Raw genomic sequence first — 20,740 nt, forward strand, 5'->3', positions numbered from 1 at the left:
GATCAATTTTCATGTTCCCCGGAAAATTCTGCTAAGCCAGGACCTTAGTGAACAATTGCTTCCTTTCGCTTGTTGCCCACACGTGATGCATCAGGTTCGCGGTAACATATTTCGCGAATTGTGGGGGGGGGGGGGAGGGGGGGGGGGCGTTCCGTCTGTTGGAACATTGTAACGGGTGTCACACCCACTGCTGAAAGCGCCTGCAGCCCGCTACGTCCAAAAGTCCGCTAACACTGCATAGCTCAAAGCGGATCACTGCCGCAGTCTTACTGATATTACATGCACTGCGAAACAAAATATATATATATATATATATACAGCTCAGGGTGCGCTGACAAGCTTATAAATATTCCGTGCGCAAAGTGCTCCAAATTAAGACTATAAGCATGCACTTGCAGTCTTGGCTGTATTTTACTAGTGTGTTGCTCTTCGTTTTCTTCCTTTCTTTCTTGCCCTTGCTCACTCTTTCCTAATAGCTTTCTCTCTCTCCCTCGCCCTCTTTAATAAGTTAAATGGCCAAGTAAGAGCACAACTTAATGCGAACCTTCGTATCCAGAACCTTCCGTCTCATTAATTCGCTTTTCGCTAACGTCCTCCTCACTTCGGCGAGGCGTTATTCTTTCTCGTTGAGAATGTTCCAAGGAGGCAAACAAGATGTCAGGCGCAGGACGTTTACAAAGTAAGAGGCACACACACACAAAAAAAAGAAAAACTAGATTTCATTACTCGCTTGAAATTCGCGCCCCTTTAATTATCCCTAGTTTCTCGCAACTTAAAAGCTTTTCAAAGTAAACAAATGCCGCCTAAAGGAGAACTTCGCTTGTCAAGATTCTGAAACATTCACAGCCGCGCGTTCATGCACTTCGCTTCTAATTATTCCATTTGTGAATGTGCGGTTTATTCCGGGCTCAGCTTCTGTTAGAAGCCGTACTGCCACGTACCGCTACGGCAAATGTAAGGCACCTTTATCGTACGCCATGTGTCGTGCTCGTAGTTGGATATTTAGTCGCTCGAGCTGATCGTTTATGTTGTGGTGTCCGCCTTACAAAGCCACGCATTCGAATACAAAAAGATAAGTTGGAACGGGAGTGGCCAAAAGCGGCGGGACAGCGTTTGACGCAAGAAACGAATGACAACCGCACTGAAATCAGCCGACGAATGCAAGAAAACAGGCTGAAGAAAAAAAGATAACGTGAAGCGAATTACTTAGTCGCGTAATCATAATGAAATTTACCGGGGATGACTTATGGTGGCAACAACACGCGGAGGCGTGTTTTTTTCTGCACATCATATAAACGTTTATTTGCCCTTATTGTCGGCTCTGCCTTCGCTCAAATGATACAGAAACATCACATTTTATGATCCGGATAGCTTATAGACCTTTTCATCGGGCGAGGAGGATAGGGCGCGCGGAGAGCCTTTCCTCCTCTCTGGCTTGGGCGAGCCGGCGCGGCGCTGCTTGAAAGTATTGCTGTCGCGTGCTGCGGAACCACTTCGAGATGTTTTAAATCGTACTTTGTGAAATTTGCGCCATGTCCGATCATATAAGGTCGTCAGGGCAGCCTTTCGGTGCATCGGTAACTACAGTAGGCGGAAATATCTCTCGGGGGCGCAAAAATGTGACGGGCTTTATCAGCCGTGGTGTACGCACATTATCAGTCTCGATGTGCGTATGTGTTGTGAACCATTTTGCTTATATCGGTTTTAATGCAACAAAGAAAACCAGTGTCTCTATATTAGCAGCATGAAATGGTAAATCTGCTCACTAGCTGATCGCTTGGCGTAGGGAGTAAAACATAAAGCATAAGAGCGCATGCTCGTGCACGGCCAACCTGAGGCAACCACGAAACATCTAAGCGGCAGGCGCTATCAAATATTTGTAATGCACCGGCATCGTTCTCGCGCATTTCAAGTCTAGTAGGCTTCAAATTACCATATGCCTACGCTAGCCTTCCTGCATGAGGCCGATGGCGCTGCTCAACACAGCGATCACTGGTTGGTGAACCAGCACGATACATATGTAAGCTGTGCGCTTTGGCATTGCCTTTTTGGCCTGTATACAGCCATATATGAGAGGGATCGCATAAAAAGAATGCGATGCCTATATTTGAGGACAAAATTTTCGTAATACGTGTGAGTGCGTCCTAGAGAACGGAACGAACAAAACCGAAAAAAAAATTCGGTTATCATCCTCTTTCTCGAAAAAGCAAGAGAAAACGAACTAACGCCGCAATACGACCTAGCATAGTCACGCCGCATAACGTTTATGAATATATAACCGCTGATGCCGTATGCTTGGACCATGCGGTATATAGAACGAAGATATCTGTAATCCAGCACCTACCACTGCTTAGGACGCTCGCGCATTTCGTAAACAGTCCCTTTGCTGGACAAGCTTAATTCAGACTGTAAGGTATGCTGCTATTACTTGCCAAAATTATTTTATTCAGGGGCGGAAACCTCATTCATTGAACCAAGTAGTCACGCAATGTAACCTGCAGCGAACAGTTTGAACGCTTGTCAAAGTATAACATCACAGCTCCTATCGTAGCAGAACGGTGCCCACGCTGTTACGATCGTCGAGTATGTTTCATGGCTCCTAAACCGCAGCTTAGAAATAGAGGATAATGCTGCAATACGGTCAGATTAGTGATTGGAACATTCAGAAATACACAATTGATCTTCGAGGCTGATCGTAGGCTCAAATTTGCGCCCACACATCGCGCTGGGTGCTCCGTCCACCTCAACGCCAGCAGAAATTCCGGCCATGACGCCTTAAACCACTTCAGCACGTCTCACAGAACCGTTTACCACGTAGAAGACGCACGTCATACTAAAATAGACCGCACGACCGCGAAAACAAACGCCAGAACCTACCGCCGAGCGTATGCCTGCCATGCAAAAGACCGCTTTCACCCAAGCCAGTATGGCGCTGCTCATAGGCGGCGCCACTGCGTTCACAATATGGCGGCGCCTACGAAAAAACGGTCTATATGAAACTTGGCACTGTTACTTGCTTTGTCACTTTAAAGAAAATAAAATTTCAAGTTGCCTTCGTTGAGGCCTTTGCCGTAAGGGGTGTCCAATACATGGCAGTTGTGACGACACGTGGCCGCTCTCATCGCTTGCTGTACGGGAAAGCAGTGCGCTTCAAGATTTGTTTTTACGGCAGGGAATTTTTTTTTTCGCGTGTTCTTTCTTGAGAACCGGGCAGAAGCCGAGTGATACACTGAACGATCCAGACCATAAAATACCATCTCGCTCTGTGAAAGTTAATCAAGAACAGAGCAGTTGTGAGGGCAAAATCATTCTTTATTAATGCACAAGGGAAAATGCACGTCTCTGTATCCGTAAATAGGCACATGCACATAGGTAAAGTCAGCCACAGAAGTTTGCGGAAAGCCGGTTTTACAGCAAATGTGATTTCTTTTGCTGAGTTAAGGGACGTCACTTCCGAGTTTAAGGGATAACTGTGTGCGCGTCTAAGGATCTACTACAAACTGAAACTATTCGAGGCTATGTGTTAGGGCTCCACAGGAATTCAGCTACATCACACATCCCCTGCCTCTTAACTATTGTGGCTGAGGGTTATTTTTATTGTTATAGCTTGATGCAGATTGTTCGCGCTGAATAATACGGTGCCAATAGAAGAAAGGAGTAGAACCGATCGAAGTCTGCGAAATCTCTTAGTGCTTTGTTCTTTTGGCTATAAACCGCCAGGAAAAAAGAATGGAGTGAAGATGATGATGGCGATGACGATGATGATGACCATGATGATGATGATGATGATATCACGCTGTGGCGCATACACATTGATGGTACGTTCGACTGCTTTTTGCCGCGTTCCACATCGGTTTGCAGCGATGCGGAGACCTCCCGGCATCGGAGTCAGCTATAACATACCTGCGCCGAGCGTTTGGCTGCTCCCAGAGCAATCGCAGGAATCACGTGATCGCGATAATTTTTTCAGATCACGTTGGCGCTCCCAGATCGAATCGTGAAAGTGCCTCCGAGCGCTCTGAGGTATATAGAGCGCACACTCTCAGAATGAACTGGGCGAATGTGTTCCTACCACTAGATTTCGACAAGCCGAATGCAAACCATATCGCCAGGGCACTCTAGAGCACTCGAAAGCGACCAGTAGAAGGTACCATAACAATCGAGTCGCGCAGGCCAAAAGTGCAATAATTGAATACGACTTCAAAGTGCAATAACTGAAACAAAAAAGCAGCATATGAAGAATATGACTCAGCACTGAGACGCTGATTATCTAATTTAGGTGCTTTAATTAAAATGAACAACAAAGCTACCATAAGGGAATGCGGAAATAAACAAATTAAATAAGACTAATGTTAAAATTTCGTCTGCGAAGTGATTAAGGGTTATTGTAGTCATCGTCGCAACTTTATTCTAAAAAATATTATCTCTCTTGACAGTTAAATTTAACTCCTATAGGCTATAAAATATTACTGTAAATGACAGCGAGCTCAAACTACAGCTGCAGTAAGAGAAATCGTAGGTGAAAACTGTCTATTTCTGGCCACCTGGAAGGCACATAAACAGCTGACACGATAGTTTGACAGTGATAGCTGTATGGAAGTGTATTTTATGCCGTTTTCATGTCGCCTGTCGCTGCTATTATTGTGCTTACTAGCCACAAGATTTTCGTTCATCCCCATCAATTATTCGATCGTATCCCTTAAGAATGAGGGTGTTAGCCATGGAACAAAACTAGCACCCTTTATACACCCATAGGTCGCATGTGTTAGTGTGTGAAGTGCTGGTATCTTGTTATACTTTCTCTTCATTCTTATTTTATTTGATTTTACATTATTCGTTTTGAGAGAGGTGAAGAGATTGACGGGAACTGAACACGTCAGCCATGCTATATGTAGAGCTTGCTGCTTCAGATGCACTGTTTGATATTATTATTATTGTTTGTTTTTAACACATATATACAATTAACAGGAAAGGGAAAGCGAGGAGCAGGCCGGCAACTGCCACCGGAAGGGACACAACGCCTGCCTACTCTTCAGAAGGGAGGTGACAGCAACACAGAAATGGAAGATAGGAAGGAGGGGAGGAAAGAGGAAAGGAAGAGCAACAGGACAAATCTAAAAAATAAAATAGAGCACAGTGCATATCACACACAGTAGGGCCGGTCATGAAGACGAAAATGCAAGAGGTAGAGAGGACAAGAAAAGCATCTCTAAATAAACAAATGAAGCCTATATGACTATAAAAAAATCAAAGAATGTCTATAAAACCTGCCTAGCGTCAGTTTAACAGCAAGGCCTTCGTGGCTTGTATTGCGTTTCCCGTTTTGACCCAGGCCTTTAAAAAACCACTAGCCTGGATTTGTCCACATATAGCAACTAAAGTTCTTGCTGCTAAGCGCGCAAATAGTGTGATTGCGATTATGGGGTAGCCGTGCTCGAAAGAGACCTAACTTCACATTTTCCTTCATTTAGAGCACCCTTGCGGTGCATATATATGATACCAGTTATTGACATCTACTATTTAGAAACGCGCGAGTGTCGCTTTAAATAACACGTGGCGACTTGCCATCGACGTCCACGCATATTTTTTATTATTTTTTTGGAAACGAACCAAACACTGACGTGTATGCCAGACGTTAGTGATTACTGACTCGACTTTAATATCCTCTTTTAACTTTTCAGAGCCCGCTTCAGAGCCCGTCCAAGATCGAACTCGCGATTGCGTTGAGGACACGCGACGAGAAAAGCGTGGTCAACAGCTTCGAATCAATAATCACCGCCAAGGAAGGCAAGCGGCGCAGGTCGATCACAGAATGAAAATCATATGGAAAACAACTTGTATGGCTCCCCTAAACGTCACAATGGGTTATTAGGAACGCCTTAATGAATGGGGCGAGGAGTAATGGAGTAATTCGTGGGCCCCCGTGAGTTCTATAGCCTGCGCCCGAATCTAAATAAACGGCCGGCTGCCGCGGTAGGGAATCGAACAGGCGACATCGCACTCGGCAACAGAGACCTGATAACGAACAATCGAAGGACATACGGTGCATCAAGAAAGCGGCTGTTGCAAAGGTTCGTATGCGGCTGAACATCATAGAGGAATGCTTGTCGATGTTTGCAGCAGCGCCAACGCGGAAGCCCTTCGCCTTGACATTTTAAAACACCGACCGAAATTTTGTTTCGTTGTGTCATTCTTGTTCTTTAAGTGTGCCTATGTAGATCCAAAGTATGGCATGGTTTTCGTGAGTGCGCTGGAGGGCGCCATTGTTTGGTTTAGGTGGCTGCCAGAAATAAGATACGGCCTTGATGGCCTCGATGGCTGGTTGTGTCATTAATCGACGAGGCGCGGTTTCCCACTTAGCGATACTCTCGGGGCACTGTAAACATGTGACGCACGTGTTTTGCGTGACGTTGGCGAGTGGGCTTGTTCTATTATTAGAATAGGCATTCGAGCGCAGCTTCCTTTCTCTTTACTTTCATATCCTTCACCGGCTCTCGTTCAGATTTAAAATACCTTCCATCATTAATTAAATTATTCATTCATTCATTCACCCATCCACCCACGTCGTTCTGTTCATCTGATACAGTATTTCCTACCGTGGACTGCGATATGCATGTAATGGTGTTAGCATTCTCTGAGTCTGGGTGGTGCACAAAATCCGTCGGAAACAAGAAGCGCGTTTGTTGCACGTTATCTTAGCGAAGGATACGCAAAGAAAGTTCCACGTTAATAAAGCACATATAAGCTTACGTTTATTTACACATTGGATATCCCCGGCCTTATTTATTGCCTTCATTTACTTGAGCTATCACAATGTTACGCGACGCACAAAATGTAATCCTTGTCCGCTGCAGTATTTTTTTGTTCGAACTGTTACTTTAAATTACTACTTTATTTTATGACCGCAACTCTCCCCCCTTCAAAACGACCTATAACCGCGGCATTTTCATACAGTTCCCCATGATGGATGAACTTTTCCCTCTCTCATTTTGTTGATGATTCGTCTGGTCACCGTATCACTGCGACTCAACAGGGAAGGGACTTCGTCTCGTGAACTTAGGTTGCAGCAGCGCCAGCTGCGAGCAGTGTCCGTCACTCACCGGTGAGCCGAAGTTGTGTCCAATCTCGTGCGCCAGCGTCACGTGGGACACAATCGGGGGCACGTGCTTGCCGTAGTTGAGCAGCGTCACGATGCCTGTGTTCAGGCTCTTGAGGCTGCCCCGGTAGTGCTGCGTGGGGTGGGGCCGATACGAAAGGCGCCAGTCAGAAAAACCCGCGGCACCACACCACCATTGCTGCTTCACAATTCCCGCGACAGATTCCAGAGTTTTTGTCAAGGGACATGACGTTCATTGGACCGGCGTATTGTAAAGATTCCTTCCGCTCGATTCTATTCCTTCCTTATCAAGTTATCATCCACCGTTCACGACAGATCGATTCCGGTGATAACGCGGTCGGAGCGACATTCGAATCACTGACGAAGCGCTAGAGGGAATAGCTTAAGGGTGGAAACGTTACATTATTTCGAGCTGAGTAGTTAGAACCGCTTGCTTTCTTCTTTTTCTTTTTCAGCTAGTTTCGGCTGGCGTGACTCTTTCCCGCAATTCGGCACGTGCGATGTTACTGCTGCGTCAGACGATCCACATACCTCTTCGTGAGTACCATGGTTTCTTATATTCTGGCATCTCTGAAGTTCGCCACTCAAATCGGTCTTGCGGACAGAATGGCGAGCCAACAAGAACGAGCTTCGTGAAATACGTACCAGCGGGCTCTTTTCTTAAATCTCCTTTCGAACAAACAATGCTTCCGAAGACTTGCGAAAGAAAAGCTTTGATAGAAAACAGCAAATCTTATTTATTTGTTGGCGTATAGCTGTCTTGTGCCGACCTCGGAAAAGTGTCTCAATTCCAACTGGTGGTCGAGCCTATAACTAGACGCTTCACAGATGCACAAGGCACAGCTGGCGGCGATATGCTCTTTTGGAAAGGGAATGCGAATAACACGCGTGCATTCATCAAAGCGCAATAAAGCGCTGCTTCACGTGAAACGGCCTTAAGATATTGCTTCGATGCCGGACGTGCTATTTGGTCAGATTTATCCACAACAGTAGTTTTTCGAAGCTTAATTCTTCACCAAAAAGGGCCCTGAGACGAGTATGGCAACTTGAGCTTATCGTATGCAGACTTGTCCTTAATCAGTTTATTTTTATTCGTTTATTATTTGTCGATTCACTCGAAAACATATGAGACATGCGCACGGCCTCGGGGCTACGGTTAAGAGCAGTAAAATGTTTGATGAAGACCGCAGCACTGAAAACAGCTCATTCACACCGCAAATAGCCGCAGACACACAGAGCTGCAGCAAAGTAAACCTTTTAACAGAAATAGACACTAATTCTAAGCAAAAATGTGCAATGCAATTTTAAACACAATGATGTTACTATACAGCACTGGCCTTTGAAACATATCTAGGGATAAAAATGGACATCACAGGCTTAGCTCAAGTTGCTTCTACCGCTTCTTCCTTTATATGAGTAATTCAAGCGCGTTTTAACCTTTGGTATATTTAGTTCTTTATGTAATTTCCTTTTTGTAGGTCATTTTGTGGTGGCGAAACTCATTTGACGTGCGTACTGAATTTCTTTTCCGTCTAGAAGCTAAGGGCGGCAAAAGATACCGTCACGATAACTGCTCAGCGCTCTGTAACGCGGTATTCAAGACTGGTGATTAGATCCTGGCTATTATTTTAGCAAACTTTAGAATCTATTACGCCATCTTACAAAGCGTGCATGAATGCTCGGTCACACTGTGTATACTCTTCAAGTGGAATGAACAAGTCGCCCAGGCTTATCCGCGCCTCTTCTGTAATGGCGGTTCAATCATGGGCATGGCTTCGTTTGACGGTCATATCTGTCTAATGTCATTTGTTGCCATTTTGCTGTGTTCTGGTTGTTTTTGTGCAATTGTGCGTCGACTCTATTACACCACGGATACATTCCATCGCGTCAAGGAAAAAGGCAGGTGCAGTTGGCTCATTCCCGTGAGCTAGATCGCGTTCGCGAAGGCATTGGCGAAACAAAGAAAACAAACTAAAATAACACAAAAAGAAGGTCTCGATGTCTTTTTTTTTTTTTGTAAACATGACTTACGTGCCCGTCATCAAGTACTGTGCACGTGATGCACTCTGTACAAAACAGCATTCTTGTTTATACAATAGAAGGGAAGTGCCGTCGAGGTCGCAGCCTCACCGAAACATGATTTCGTTTTATCTATAGATATATATATATATATATATTATTGTAAACGCTGTCGACCGGCTTGCCACAATACTCGATGATCAGGTGAAACAGATGTTATATGGCAAAATCATTGTAAAATAATTTATAGCCGTAAAAGTGAAAACAGGTGTAAATGTCTCTATAACTAACACTTTAGGGTGTCAGTTATATAAATCACGCCCTAAAGGTGTGAGTTATCGATACATTTACACCATTTTTCACATTTAAGGGTGTAAATTATTTCACAGTGGTGTGTTCCTGCACCACTTAGGGCTGCGCCATTTCGCAGATGCCCGTTGGAAAGTGCACTTCTGTCCGTAACAATCGCAAAGCAAAAGAGTGCTGTCGGACTGTAGAAACGCACGAGACTACGAAAATTTAACAAGCCCGTCTAAAGCTTGACGCAAGCCTCTTTCTGGGCGACATTTCAATGTCTGTGTCGGGGAAACAAATATGCTGCAGGCATAACTGCACCGGGAAAGTTCAGCGACAGAAGTCTCTGACGACCAAGTGTTGCAATCAACCGGCGACCATCTAGTCCCACTAAACCGGGTTTGTCTTTTCTATTTCTTCAATGAAACGCTGAATGCGGAGCAAGATGCGTTCACCAACGCACGTCTTGCCGGCCTTACGTTGAGCAAGCTCACCCGCGTGCTTACATTCGCAACGGTACGTGTAGCATCAACAATTTCAACTATGTCAGTGCACTGAAACAATACACTTGCGCCATGCACTCAAAACAGCACACCAATCTACACATAGTAGCAGGGTGAACTCGCCCCCCCCCCCCCCCCCCCACACACACACAGACACACCTACACTACTTTACTCGTACAGTACACAAAGTGACTCGAAACAGAACAGAAAAGTGATTGCAAACCTTACCGGATTGCGTGCAGCATTCCTCATAATCCATGTCGTAACTGCGTTCCGTGCACATGCAAAGAAAACGTGCAGCCATCCATCCTCTGAGGTAAAGAAATTTCACAAGTTCTTTGGCCGTTTCCAAGAGAAACGCGAGCTACATGCTCCTACGAGCGCAAAGCCGGCCATAGCCGTGCCACTCTTGCGAGAGAAATGACACAGTCTAAGGCACCTTAAACGACGCTGAACGAGCTTGTCGCAAAGTGCAAAGATGCAGCCCTTGTTTGCCTGGTCGGTTCTTTTTTAGGAACTGTGCAGCAGGCACGCTTACACAAATCTCGCTTTTCCGACACAGAACGTATGGACTTTTATTTCCACGAGGATAAGAAAGATTACAAGCGCAGCAGGCAGTTAGAAACATTGTTCAGATCTCGCTATCGATCATGCGCTCTCCACGAGAAAAATGAACGTGCTCGCAAGCCTAGAAACAGCAACAGAGAAAACCAGAAACAACGCCAAACTGAATGGCCCGGCGCCCGACGTGGCTTTAAGTAAGGGCTATTTAGCCTCGCTCACATTTTTATGTTCGCTTCGTACTTAAAGATAAGTTGAACTTGACAACGAGAAAGAGCCAGCTGACAAATAAAAAAAAAAAGGCATAGGCGTATTATCTTTTTCATTGAACTGTAAAACTAATTAGAAGACGAGGGTTAATTACATTTACGTTAAGCTACATGTTCTTAATAAAGATATAGGGAAATGAAAGTGATAGCGGCGCCAGTGGTTGCCGAACCCGCGACCTCCATATGGCGTGTGCGATGCTATAGCGATTGAGCTGTGGCGCTCTTTGTCTCCACTTTATTGCGTATTTTCGCACCTGTGTACTCGTTGCCTATACCTGCGAGTGTTCACTAGAGCCGCTCAAGGCCATGTTGATGCATGCGGTTCACACACTAGATCGCAGGTATCCCATAGCGGGTGACTGAAGCTGTTGTTGGCCTAGTTAGTACAGGTTCGTCTTCACAATGAAATAGCACTAACCAGGATGACACGCGGCAAAACTACGTGTTGTCCTGTTCTGCACCGTTTCTACGAAGAACGGAGTAGGAAACTGCCGAGGCAGACCCTATTGCACTACCTATACGACATCAACGCGTCGAAGCTGAGAACCTCGCTATGCAATGGGCGTAAAACAAATTTACCTCGACATAGAATCAATTACAGCTTAACTAAATTCGGAAGTTTAACGTCTCGAAGTTGCGCGTTGGGTTAAGAAGGTTGCCGCAGTGAACGACTCCGGATAAATTTTGACCGCCTGAGGTTCTTTAGCGTGCACTCGAAGCACACATCACGAACGTGTTTTGCATTCCGTCCCTATGGGAATGCCGCGTCCACAGTCGGGTGTCGAACCCGCGGCATCGTGCTCAGCAACAGAACACTGTACCCACTGAGACATCGCGCCCGGTTCTTTAAATATTTATTCAGGTTCAGTAGCGGAAAGCACATTTCCGCTATGCTGTCTTTGGGTTCAGTGTGCACCCGCCGCAGTAGACTAGTGGATATATGGCGTTGCGCCGCCGAGCTTGAGGTAGCGGGTTCGATCCCTGCCATGGTGGCCGCATTCCCGTAAAAGAGGAATGCAAAAGACGCTCGTGTACCATGCATCGGGTGCACGTTAAAAAAAAACAGAAACCAGATGGTCAAATTTAAACCGGAACCCTCTCACTACGGCGTGCCGCCCAATCAGATCGTGATTTCTGCACGTAAAATTTTCGTCTTTGTTTTATTGTCTGTTGGTCTCTTATAGTTTTACGAATTATAGAGCTTCTAGATTCCTCTATTCTTGTCGTGTGCTTACTTGGCATACTTAAATTTGTGAACGCTCGGAAATGTTGCGGTACGAGGCGAGGTGTGTACCATTTTTTGAATTATTATTCCCTGATGCTTGTATAACGGCGGAAGCAACAAGGTGTACTTCGCTTGGTTCTTGCACAGAAAACATACGAGAAATACCAAGGTCACCGCGTCTGTCACGACTTAGTGAAGGACGCTAAGACCCTGAAGGTGCTAGCGGCTGACAAGCATCCAGTGTAGACATTAGCCAATAAGCGGAGTCCTCGACCTTTTGTTGCCCTAGTTATAGCCACAAGCTTGTTATAAGCTTACTCCATACGTCTTTGTGAACGGCCAGAAAAATTAGCCCACATGTAATATTTGCGCCTTTTATAAATGAGGCCTTGCAAACTACATATTATATACGTGCCGGCATTGAACATGCATTTCGTGCTTTTAGCAGGTGTATAAGAAACAATCAACATTGTGCATACCACGTGTGCTCAAAAGCGTGCTTCATTCTTCTGATCTTGCCGACGTTCGGTCCTCTTTGCCGGCCCCACTTACCACCCTCGTATAACGTGCTATCTCTCCTTCGCGAAGTGGCTGGCTGACAAATTGTGGACAGGACAGCGCGAAGAAACGACGCGCCCGTGAGCAAGAAATGGGACAAAGGAGTTGCTTACAAGACCCGTTCACATTTACGAGCACCTTGTCCAGCGAGCCCAAGTCAAGTGCGTAAGCACACCATTCGGAAATTGCTGCTGGTTGAGTCAGTCTTTTTAAGTCAGATGCTCCGTCCTACGTTTGAATGTGTGAGCCCAACTTTGGCGGTTTATCGAGCAGCACTGTCTCGCGCCAAGGCGATTGTGTGAGTGAGGGCCTGTGGACGAGACAAGCTTTTCCCATCATGCTACTTCATAACGCACTCGATCTTATAACAGTTAGTGGCGTCTAGTTGCCAATTGGCTTGCAAGACCAGAGCATGCGTTGCAAAACTGAAAGAATCGCCGAATGTGATGGACTTAGAATGCGGAAACACTGCCCTGAATTCGCTGCCCGTTTGTAAAGCGTGAAGTTTCTGCAATAAACTGCCTTTTACAACTTTCTGGTGAAGCTGGTGTTAAGAAAAACCTTCGTACAATCGAAACATTGGTGGAAAGAACACCAAACAAGACGTCACGTCGGTTGCAGAAGCACAGCGATTCTATCAGCCTATTTGTTCTTCTGCATCGCACGCAGTTGTACCAATTTTCTGTTGACCTACTGTCAAAATAGGCGAAGACGAAATCTATTGGCAAGGTAAGACAGAGTATTCTGATCGCACGATCAAGTCCAGCATTGTATAACGTCATTGCTAAATTAAGGCATTTCCCCCCTCACCTCACACGCCTGCCTCTCAATGAGTCTAAATAGAGAGTGAGTTCGTGCAAATACGTTCGGGGCACAGCAGAAATAATTATCGCGAGCCGGACAACGTCGTCGTACCCCGTTCTTCTCGCAGACGCCTCCGGCGTTCTTGAGGTCTCCCGTCCAGGCGAGACCCAGCGTCCCGCCCTCGAAGTCCCTGTAGGTGAACATGTAGGCCAGGCAGAAGGCGTCGTAGTCCTCCTCCGAGAAGAGCTCCAGGAACTTCTCGACGCCGTAGTTTCCCGGGAACCGGTACTCGTGGTCTCGCAGCGCCTCCATCGTGTGCACCTTGATGCGCTTGATCAGGAACGAGATGTTGTCCGAGCGGCCGTCCTGATCGAAGTCTGTGAACGAACGCGCGACATAGTATTACGCTATACTCCGGATTGAATCTCATCCTTATTAACGAGTTTACTCAGAAATACAGGAGGCACCGAAAGAAAGCCACGTGTAATGAAGAACTGATTCTGCTCGGATGTTACAGACACGTAAAAGAGAAAAAAAATAGACGGTGCTAGTGCCACCTCTCAATTCTTTTCCTCCTATTTGTCGCTGCCCCGTACGGCGCTGTTCGGGCGTCCGCACAATAGTGAGTCAATTACAAGCATCATATGCCTCCCCTCCTTCTTTTTTTTCTAGACCCAACTCTTTTCAATAAGAATGTCCGTGCTGTTATCATGGCAGCAGGTGAGCTTTGTCAAGAATCCGTTACGGTATACTTTACAAGCTCTGCCAAGCGAAGGGAAGGATGTTCATCTTGTAATCAACTAACTATCGGACTTCTTTCTGATAAAAAAATTATATAGAATATTGAATGATCTTCCAGTGCACTTCCTGATTTGTGCTAAATCCTAATGCGCACGCGAAAAACATCTTGTGGGGGTCGCTTGTGCGTGTATGGCCATATTCAAAGCCCAGATTCCGCAGTGCCCCCACCACACCGTTACTACAATATCGCTCTATGCTTTCGCTCTTTAAGTTGACCATAGTACTGGCACGGGCGTTTGCATTTAGCAAGCCCATCCTCTCATTGAGGTTTAACCTTTCAAAAGCTTACTTAACATTTTCCTACCACCATCTTGTTGCCATGTCCGCGCCGTCTGAAGCCGGTCCTGCGTACGCACCTGTGGTCCTGTAGATGGAGTTGACCTTCTGTACGTGCCGCGTCATGGTCTCGATGCAGGCCTCCTCGGAGCCCATTCTCTGGTAGAACAGGTGGTCGGCCTGCAGGTACAGCATGCAGGTGGTCTTCTTTGGGTCGATGACGACGTTCTTGGCGGGCTGGTCGCTGCCCGCGGCCCACTGAGTGCGCTGCACCGACCGGATACCCAGCGCCGCGGAGTCTGGCTCCGGGAGCTCCAGGTCCTTCTGGCTGTAGTGCGCCGCGTCGCCGTCTCGCCACATCAGGGGCGACTGATCCGCTTGTAACTGCGAAGGAGGCCCGGTCAACGTCTATGCGTCAGCATGAGGTCGTAGCCGCAGTTCATCCCGATCCTTTCGACGCAGTACCTGCAGCTACCTTATACGCGCCTAGTAGGACCGATGATTTTCCCTGGCAGACAATAATGGTCGGTTCACCGATCCATCTTGTTCCACAACTCGTCTTTCTTTTTCTTTCATATTTTGAGAAGTTGCATTACCCTTTATCGCCTAAAAGGTGAATTGAGAATCGATTTAACTACACGACGTCTATCTGCGCGCCACATAACTCTGCATTGGAGCGAGTTCGGTTGTCAAACGATAGCAAGAGTTGTCAATTGCCAGTCTGCGCAACGCTTGAAACCGCAGCAATTATTCTATAATTTTTGCCGTCGGGTCACTATATCTTTCTTTTTTTTTTCGTTCTTGGAATTTGAACAGTGACGTTAGGTGCCCTTCAATACTCCAACGAAAACTGAGATGGAATGAGCGTCCTCTGGACACTCGTAGACGACGATGAGTTATTTCATTACTGCAACCCCTTCGCTCCGGCAATAACAGGCTTCCGGCAGACATGCGAAATAAAATCTTTGAGGCTGGAGTAGTGGGATGAATACGTGAACAACACAACGTGTATCGATGCTTCTTACGCTGCTGGAACGAGGGAGATAGAGAGAGAGAGAGAGAGAATGAAAGAAGGAAAGGCCGGGAGGTTACCCAGAATGAGTCCAGTTTGCTACCCTACACGTGGGGAGGGGAATGGGGCTTGAAAGAGAGAGAGAGAAAAGATGAGTCTATACCGCACTTTCACATGCACTAAGCTAGGTGTGTCTGTAGTCGGGCACTAAAGTCTGTTGCCTTCAGGTAGTGAAGAAGCGCTCGAACTGCTTTCTGGGCTAATGAACTGTGAGGCCAGGCTCCCAAGATCTTTGATTCTGTAAATGGCCTGTCATCCAGTCTATTCAACGCACACTAAAGCTGGAACGAGGAAAGCTGCAGAGATCCATAAGCTGACGGTCGGGTGAAGGCTCTTGGCTATCGTAACTATGAAGGGAATGGAGGATGAAGGTATCCAGAGCCATAATTTATATTTCAAACCCTAAGCATAAATTATCGCGTGCGTTAAAAGCAAGCCGCCCCTTTTTTAACCACGTCGGTGAAACGCGTGTGTGAGCTGTCTTGCCGTTGACTTCATCCGATGCTGCAAATACTGACCGAGATTAGAACAAATAAACGAGAGGACGCTTGTTTTTCGCGATGACCTATTGCGCGGTATACATTTCTCTGTGGAATTTACTGTGGTACTCTCGAAAGCTTCATTCTGTGATGCAACGTAGAAGGCAAATGTTATTTATAGGAAAGTCTTTGCCCATTGGCATATGTCACAGCAACGGGTTAATGTTGTATTCATCGCGACATTGTCTATTGCTTCAGGATTCCGCTCTTTTTTATTCGAACACCGGCAGTAGTTCAAACGATGCTATTCCGAGGTACGGTGACGCCTTTTTTTTCCCCTCTCTCTTATTCGCTATACCTGTGTTGCCGTCGACAAAAAAGGCTATCTAAATCAGGTGACTTGGTTTTGTTTTGTTTTGCTGATGTGCGACGTCATATTGAACAGATGCGAATGAACGAACACTTTTGCATTGTTTATTGATGGCGACTGCTCTATTTCTCCTTGTGTTTAGCATGCAGTCCCAAGAAGAAACTGTTTAAAAAAAAAATCCATTGTTTTGTGCTGGTTGGTTCAATAAAGAAGGGAATGACCTGCAAGGGCGTTACTACAAGCGAATTTTTTACGGCATAGTTTATTATTATTATTATTATTATTATTATTATTATTATTATTATTATTATTATTATTATTATTATTATTATTATTATTATTATTATTATTATTATTATTATTATTATCTTAGTGGTGCCAATTAAAAGGGCTCACTCAAATTCATCTAAAACCAGAATCTAGTCATATTCGCGTAAAACGAATAACATCGTCTCCCTTTACTATATGGATCATGCAGCGCTGACCAAGGGGGTTTATTCAAATTAGCGATCTCGGTGCGCTTTTTTATCGTGCGTTAAGCTTCTGCACCTACTCTACGTGCGTTGTATCACCAGGCCTGCACACGCTCGGTTCTGTCTGCTGACTTACAAGAGAATGCCGTAGCCCACTTCTTGAAAATATTCCCATCCGTATGCCTCTCATTACTTGAATACCACTCAGTGACGTGCAATGGCACAAGCAACTAAAATAGCATACTAATTGAGCGTGTGAAGAGAAAAAAAGTTCATGAGTGTATACAGATATTGTTTTATGATCTTGACCACGAACAGCTTTTCAAGTTTCAATAATTTACCCAACGCTTCCATTACTTAGCTGCAGACATAGTCGTACCAACGTCCTCTTTTTAAACAACATCATTCATTGAATTATTACATGTCCGAATCTACTATCTTCTGTCTCACTGCTGATTCCGCAGAAGACTAGCAGGGAACCAAGGCCTTTCCAGGTTCCTGCCTCTTTTAGTAGACACTCGCCTCTTCAGAGAATGCAGAATGTATGCAGCTGTTATTTTCTCCATCTTCACATCTTTCGAAACTTGACGTCTTGTTTCTGTTCCCAGCTTCGCACTTTCGATGACCCTTCTTACTAGCTGCACTGCTCTCCCATCTTCTCTAGTTTCTCCTTTCTTCCGTACATGTGCTCCGTCTCTGACGTACGTGCTACTGCTGTATGTTTGCTCATTATGTTACTGTTTATACAGTTCTTTATTGATTTTGTTTTTTCTTCTAATTAGTTCATGCCATAACTTTTGATTGTAGTTCCACATTTCAACTTTTTTTTTTCGTTTTTGATTCTCTACGAGCTAGCACTAGATCTCAGTGTTGTTCCTAGGAAATAATTGATTGATTGATTGATTGATTGATTGATTGATTGATTGATTGATTGATTGATTGATTGATTGATTGATTGATTGATTGATTGATTGATTGATTGATTGATTGATTGATTGATTGATTGATTGATTGATCGATCGTGGTGCTTGTAGGTGGCGCCTGCTACTCTTCTCTTAATTGACGAATGTGCGCAAAACGATCGAAAAATCTCAAACAAAAAATAGAGGACGAATGTTGTGGCAGCAGTCCAAAAGTTTAAATATACACAACAACATAAACACACAGAAAAGAAATGTGGCAGTTCATAAAATACATATGCTATTGTGGAAGTACAAATGACGTCCCTCGTTGGTGCCGCGTTTCAAACACAGTAGCTAGCACACGCCCAAGAGCGATGGGAGCACAGTCACAAGAGGTAGAACGAAACATGAATACATGCTAATCCTGAAAGAGAACATTGAATAAGTGTTTACTAAAGGACGTGCTCACCGCTAAGAAAAAAAGAAACACAGACGGAAACGACAAGGATACCGGCCGTGTCGTCTTTCATTCATCCTTTCTGCATTGCCTCTTTTCAGCGGTAAACATTTCTACGGTAAGGTTAACGTCGAGGACCCACACAGACTTCCATCTTTATTCAAGAAAGCCAAGCCAGGCGCACTTATAGGGTCAAGACGTCTGCGCGAGATTTAGCTGGCATGTGCCCCATTTAACTATGCCTGGTATGCTTCACGGAGTTCTTTATTTTTCATTTTTTACTAGTGCATCCTGCGCAGAGATGTATGCACTTCAACTTAACCACGAAATATTTTATATGCGAATCTCAAAGCTCAGCAAGCATGCGGAACTTAATCAGCGGCATTAGTCAGAAGACTGCAGATTAAAAAAGATTTTCCATGCGTGGGCTCAATACCATTTTCAGTTTCATTTTTCAGTTTTTATATCTTTCATAAGGGGTACGCATGCTAACATAAGTATACAGAAGGAGCTCGCAGAGCATCTAGCTGAAAAGGGACGTCCTGTCAGAAAATATATACATTTGATCGTTCAATATGCATTTATTTAAAGATAAATATAGGTATGACATTTGACGCAATGCAAAGTCGGTGTCCGATACTGCAAATGATAAATATTGCCCACGAAGCGAAATTATCGCGATGTTTAAGGGCATCTGCGAAAATCGCGAAAATTGAATCGTCACTAATTATTATACGCTATGCATGGTGATACAAACTGTAAAACAAGTGCGCTGTGTGTTAAGCAACTCTCAATGAGTACGGAAAGTTTCTTTTCGTATTCGTTTTCTCTCGTATGTCGCATCCCTTACCCCTGCGCCGGTACACGGTAGACAACCGGATATAATGTCTGGTTAAGCTCCCTGTCTGTCCTTTGCCTTTCTTTCTCTTTCTTTCCCTCTCTCGTGAGGAGAACGGATGCTCTGTGGACAATCACTTCGACAGGACTGTATTTCGCAGCGTCGACACCGATAGTGTCATGCTTTCTTCTTTCCCAGCTACAAATTTATTTCACCGTTCGTACCGATTTTGCCCCCCCCCCCCCCCCATTTCCCTGCACGGGATTGCCAACCGAAAATGTACGCTGATGAACCTTCCAGTCTTCTCTTATCTATCATATCTCTGTGGACAATCGAGCTTGTAGTGGAATGCAGTAGTAGTTCGAAACCGTTTTCAACACGTCTGAGCCTTGTCTTTCTTTCTTTATTTTTCTTTCTTGAGGGGGGGGGGGGGAGGGGAGGGGACGTGGTGCGATCTTTCATTTTCGCATTCTCTCAAGTAAAACTCTTGCTTGGCTAGTTGGTTCGTGTTTGAACGAGTAAAGAGCAAGGCGCAACAGACCAGGACTGAAGAAGAACACAAATGACAGGACCTGTCGTTTGTGTTCTTCTTCAGTCCTGGTCTATTGCGCCTTGCTCTTTACCCACTCGAAATAACTGTGGCTGCTTGTAGGCTTACCGCTCCGTCTACGCTGTCGCTACGCCGCCGTCTCTTCCTTCGGCGTGCTCCGCTCTCCCTCACTTCCTCGAGGAAGCCGGACGCCCACGGCGCCCTTCCCAGGACGTCGCTCGCCGTGGGGCTGCCTTCGCACGGAGAGTGCTTGAGCGTGTGGCAGTACGACTGGTTCTCGGGAAAGTGGACGTCCGAGCCCTTGTACATGACGGAGTGAAAGTCCGCCGGCGCCTCTAAATAGCGGCTGGCCGGCTCGATGAAGAACTCTTCGCCGCTCCGCACCGCGATGACGCCGTCGAAGAGCCCCTCGCTCGTGATGAGACCCTCGACCGACGACTCTTCGTCCTCTGCGGCCGATGACATAAAGTTCGTGAGCGCGTAAAATGTAAACGTGACACCAAGAGAGAGAGTGAGAGAGAGAGAAATCAAGGACAGGAAATGCAGGGATGTCAACCAGGCGAGCACCCGACTTGCTGCCCTACACTGGGTGTGGAGGAGAGGGGAATAGAAATGGGAAAAGAGGGAGAGAGTGAGCACTGAGTGCGTGTGGAAGGATGCACTGGGACACCAAAGTTTCTTTCTTTCGCCCTATGTGCGTACGTGGGCGTGCGCGAGCGTGCGTTTGTGTATGTGTTTGTGTGTGGGGGAGAGAGAAGCATGTGTGTGTGGGCATGTGTTTGTTGGTTTGTGCGTGCGCGCGTGTGCGCACTGTTAGCACGAATTGAAACGCGAACAATAAATAATTAATCAAAACGCCGGTTGCGCGTAAATTATTGAAGGTGTAACGAGTAATCGCTCTGTAGGCGGTGTCTAGAGCATGGAGCATTCCAAAGTACACATTTCAGAGCCTGGAATTATAGGCCACTGTTGGAAATGCAGGAGAACACATAACGATGCATTGGAGTAGTTTCGGCATTCCTCGCGTTTGAATTTATGCTGGCGGTAAGTCGGAGAGCTCTGCGCGGGGATTGGCTTTCCTGAGGATCATAAGGTTCATGTCATTTTCGCTTTTCTGCTGCGCTTTTTGGCTAATGCGAAACCGTCAGCTGTTGGAGATAAACGCCGATGC

At 45.7% G+C, this 20,740-nt stretch overlaps 1 protein-coding gene and 1 long non-coding RNA gene across 4 annotated transcripts in view; one reads left to right on the forward strand and one right to left on the reverse strand.

The window, feature by feature from the left end:
• LOC140218495 (uncharacterized) overlaps positions 1-20,740 on the forward strand; it is a 258,183-nt gene that overhangs the window by 200,601 nt on the left and 36,842 nt on the right. The window contains exon 2 of the long non-coding RNA XR_011894770.1: positions 7,573-7,654. This is a non-coding gene — a long non-coding RNA (uncharacterized lncRNA). The remainder of the gene's footprint in view (positions 1-7,572; positions 7,655-20,740) is intronic.
• LOC126530925 (disintegrin and metalloproteinase domain-containing protein 10-like) overlaps positions 1-20,740 on the reverse strand; it is a 171,441-nt gene that overhangs the window by 21,025 nt on the left and 129,676 nt on the right. For all 3 annotated transcript variants that reach the window (XM_050178252.3, XM_055070865.2, XM_055070864.2), the window contains exons 5-8: positions 19,678-20,018; positions 14,509-14,812; positions 13,463-13,728; positions 7,101-7,229 (exon numbers count right to left, since the gene is read on the reverse strand). In XM_050178252.3, coding sequence (XP_050034209.1) covers positions 7,101-7,229; positions 13,463-13,728; positions 14,509-14,812; positions 19,678-20,018 — 1,040 coding nt within the window. The remainder of the gene's footprint in view (positions 1-7,100; positions 7,230-13,462; positions 13,729-14,508; positions 14,813-19,677; positions 20,019-20,740) is intronic.

Source organism: Dermacentor andersoni, chromosome 5 (genome assembly GCF_023375885.2).
Source record: "Dermacentor andersoni chromosome 5, qqDerAnde1_hic_scaffold, whole genome shotgun sequence".
In the NCBI taxonomy this organism is placed as follows: domain Eukaryota; kingdom Metazoa; phylum Arthropoda; class Arachnida; order Ixodida; family Ixodidae; genus Dermacentor; species Dermacentor andersoni.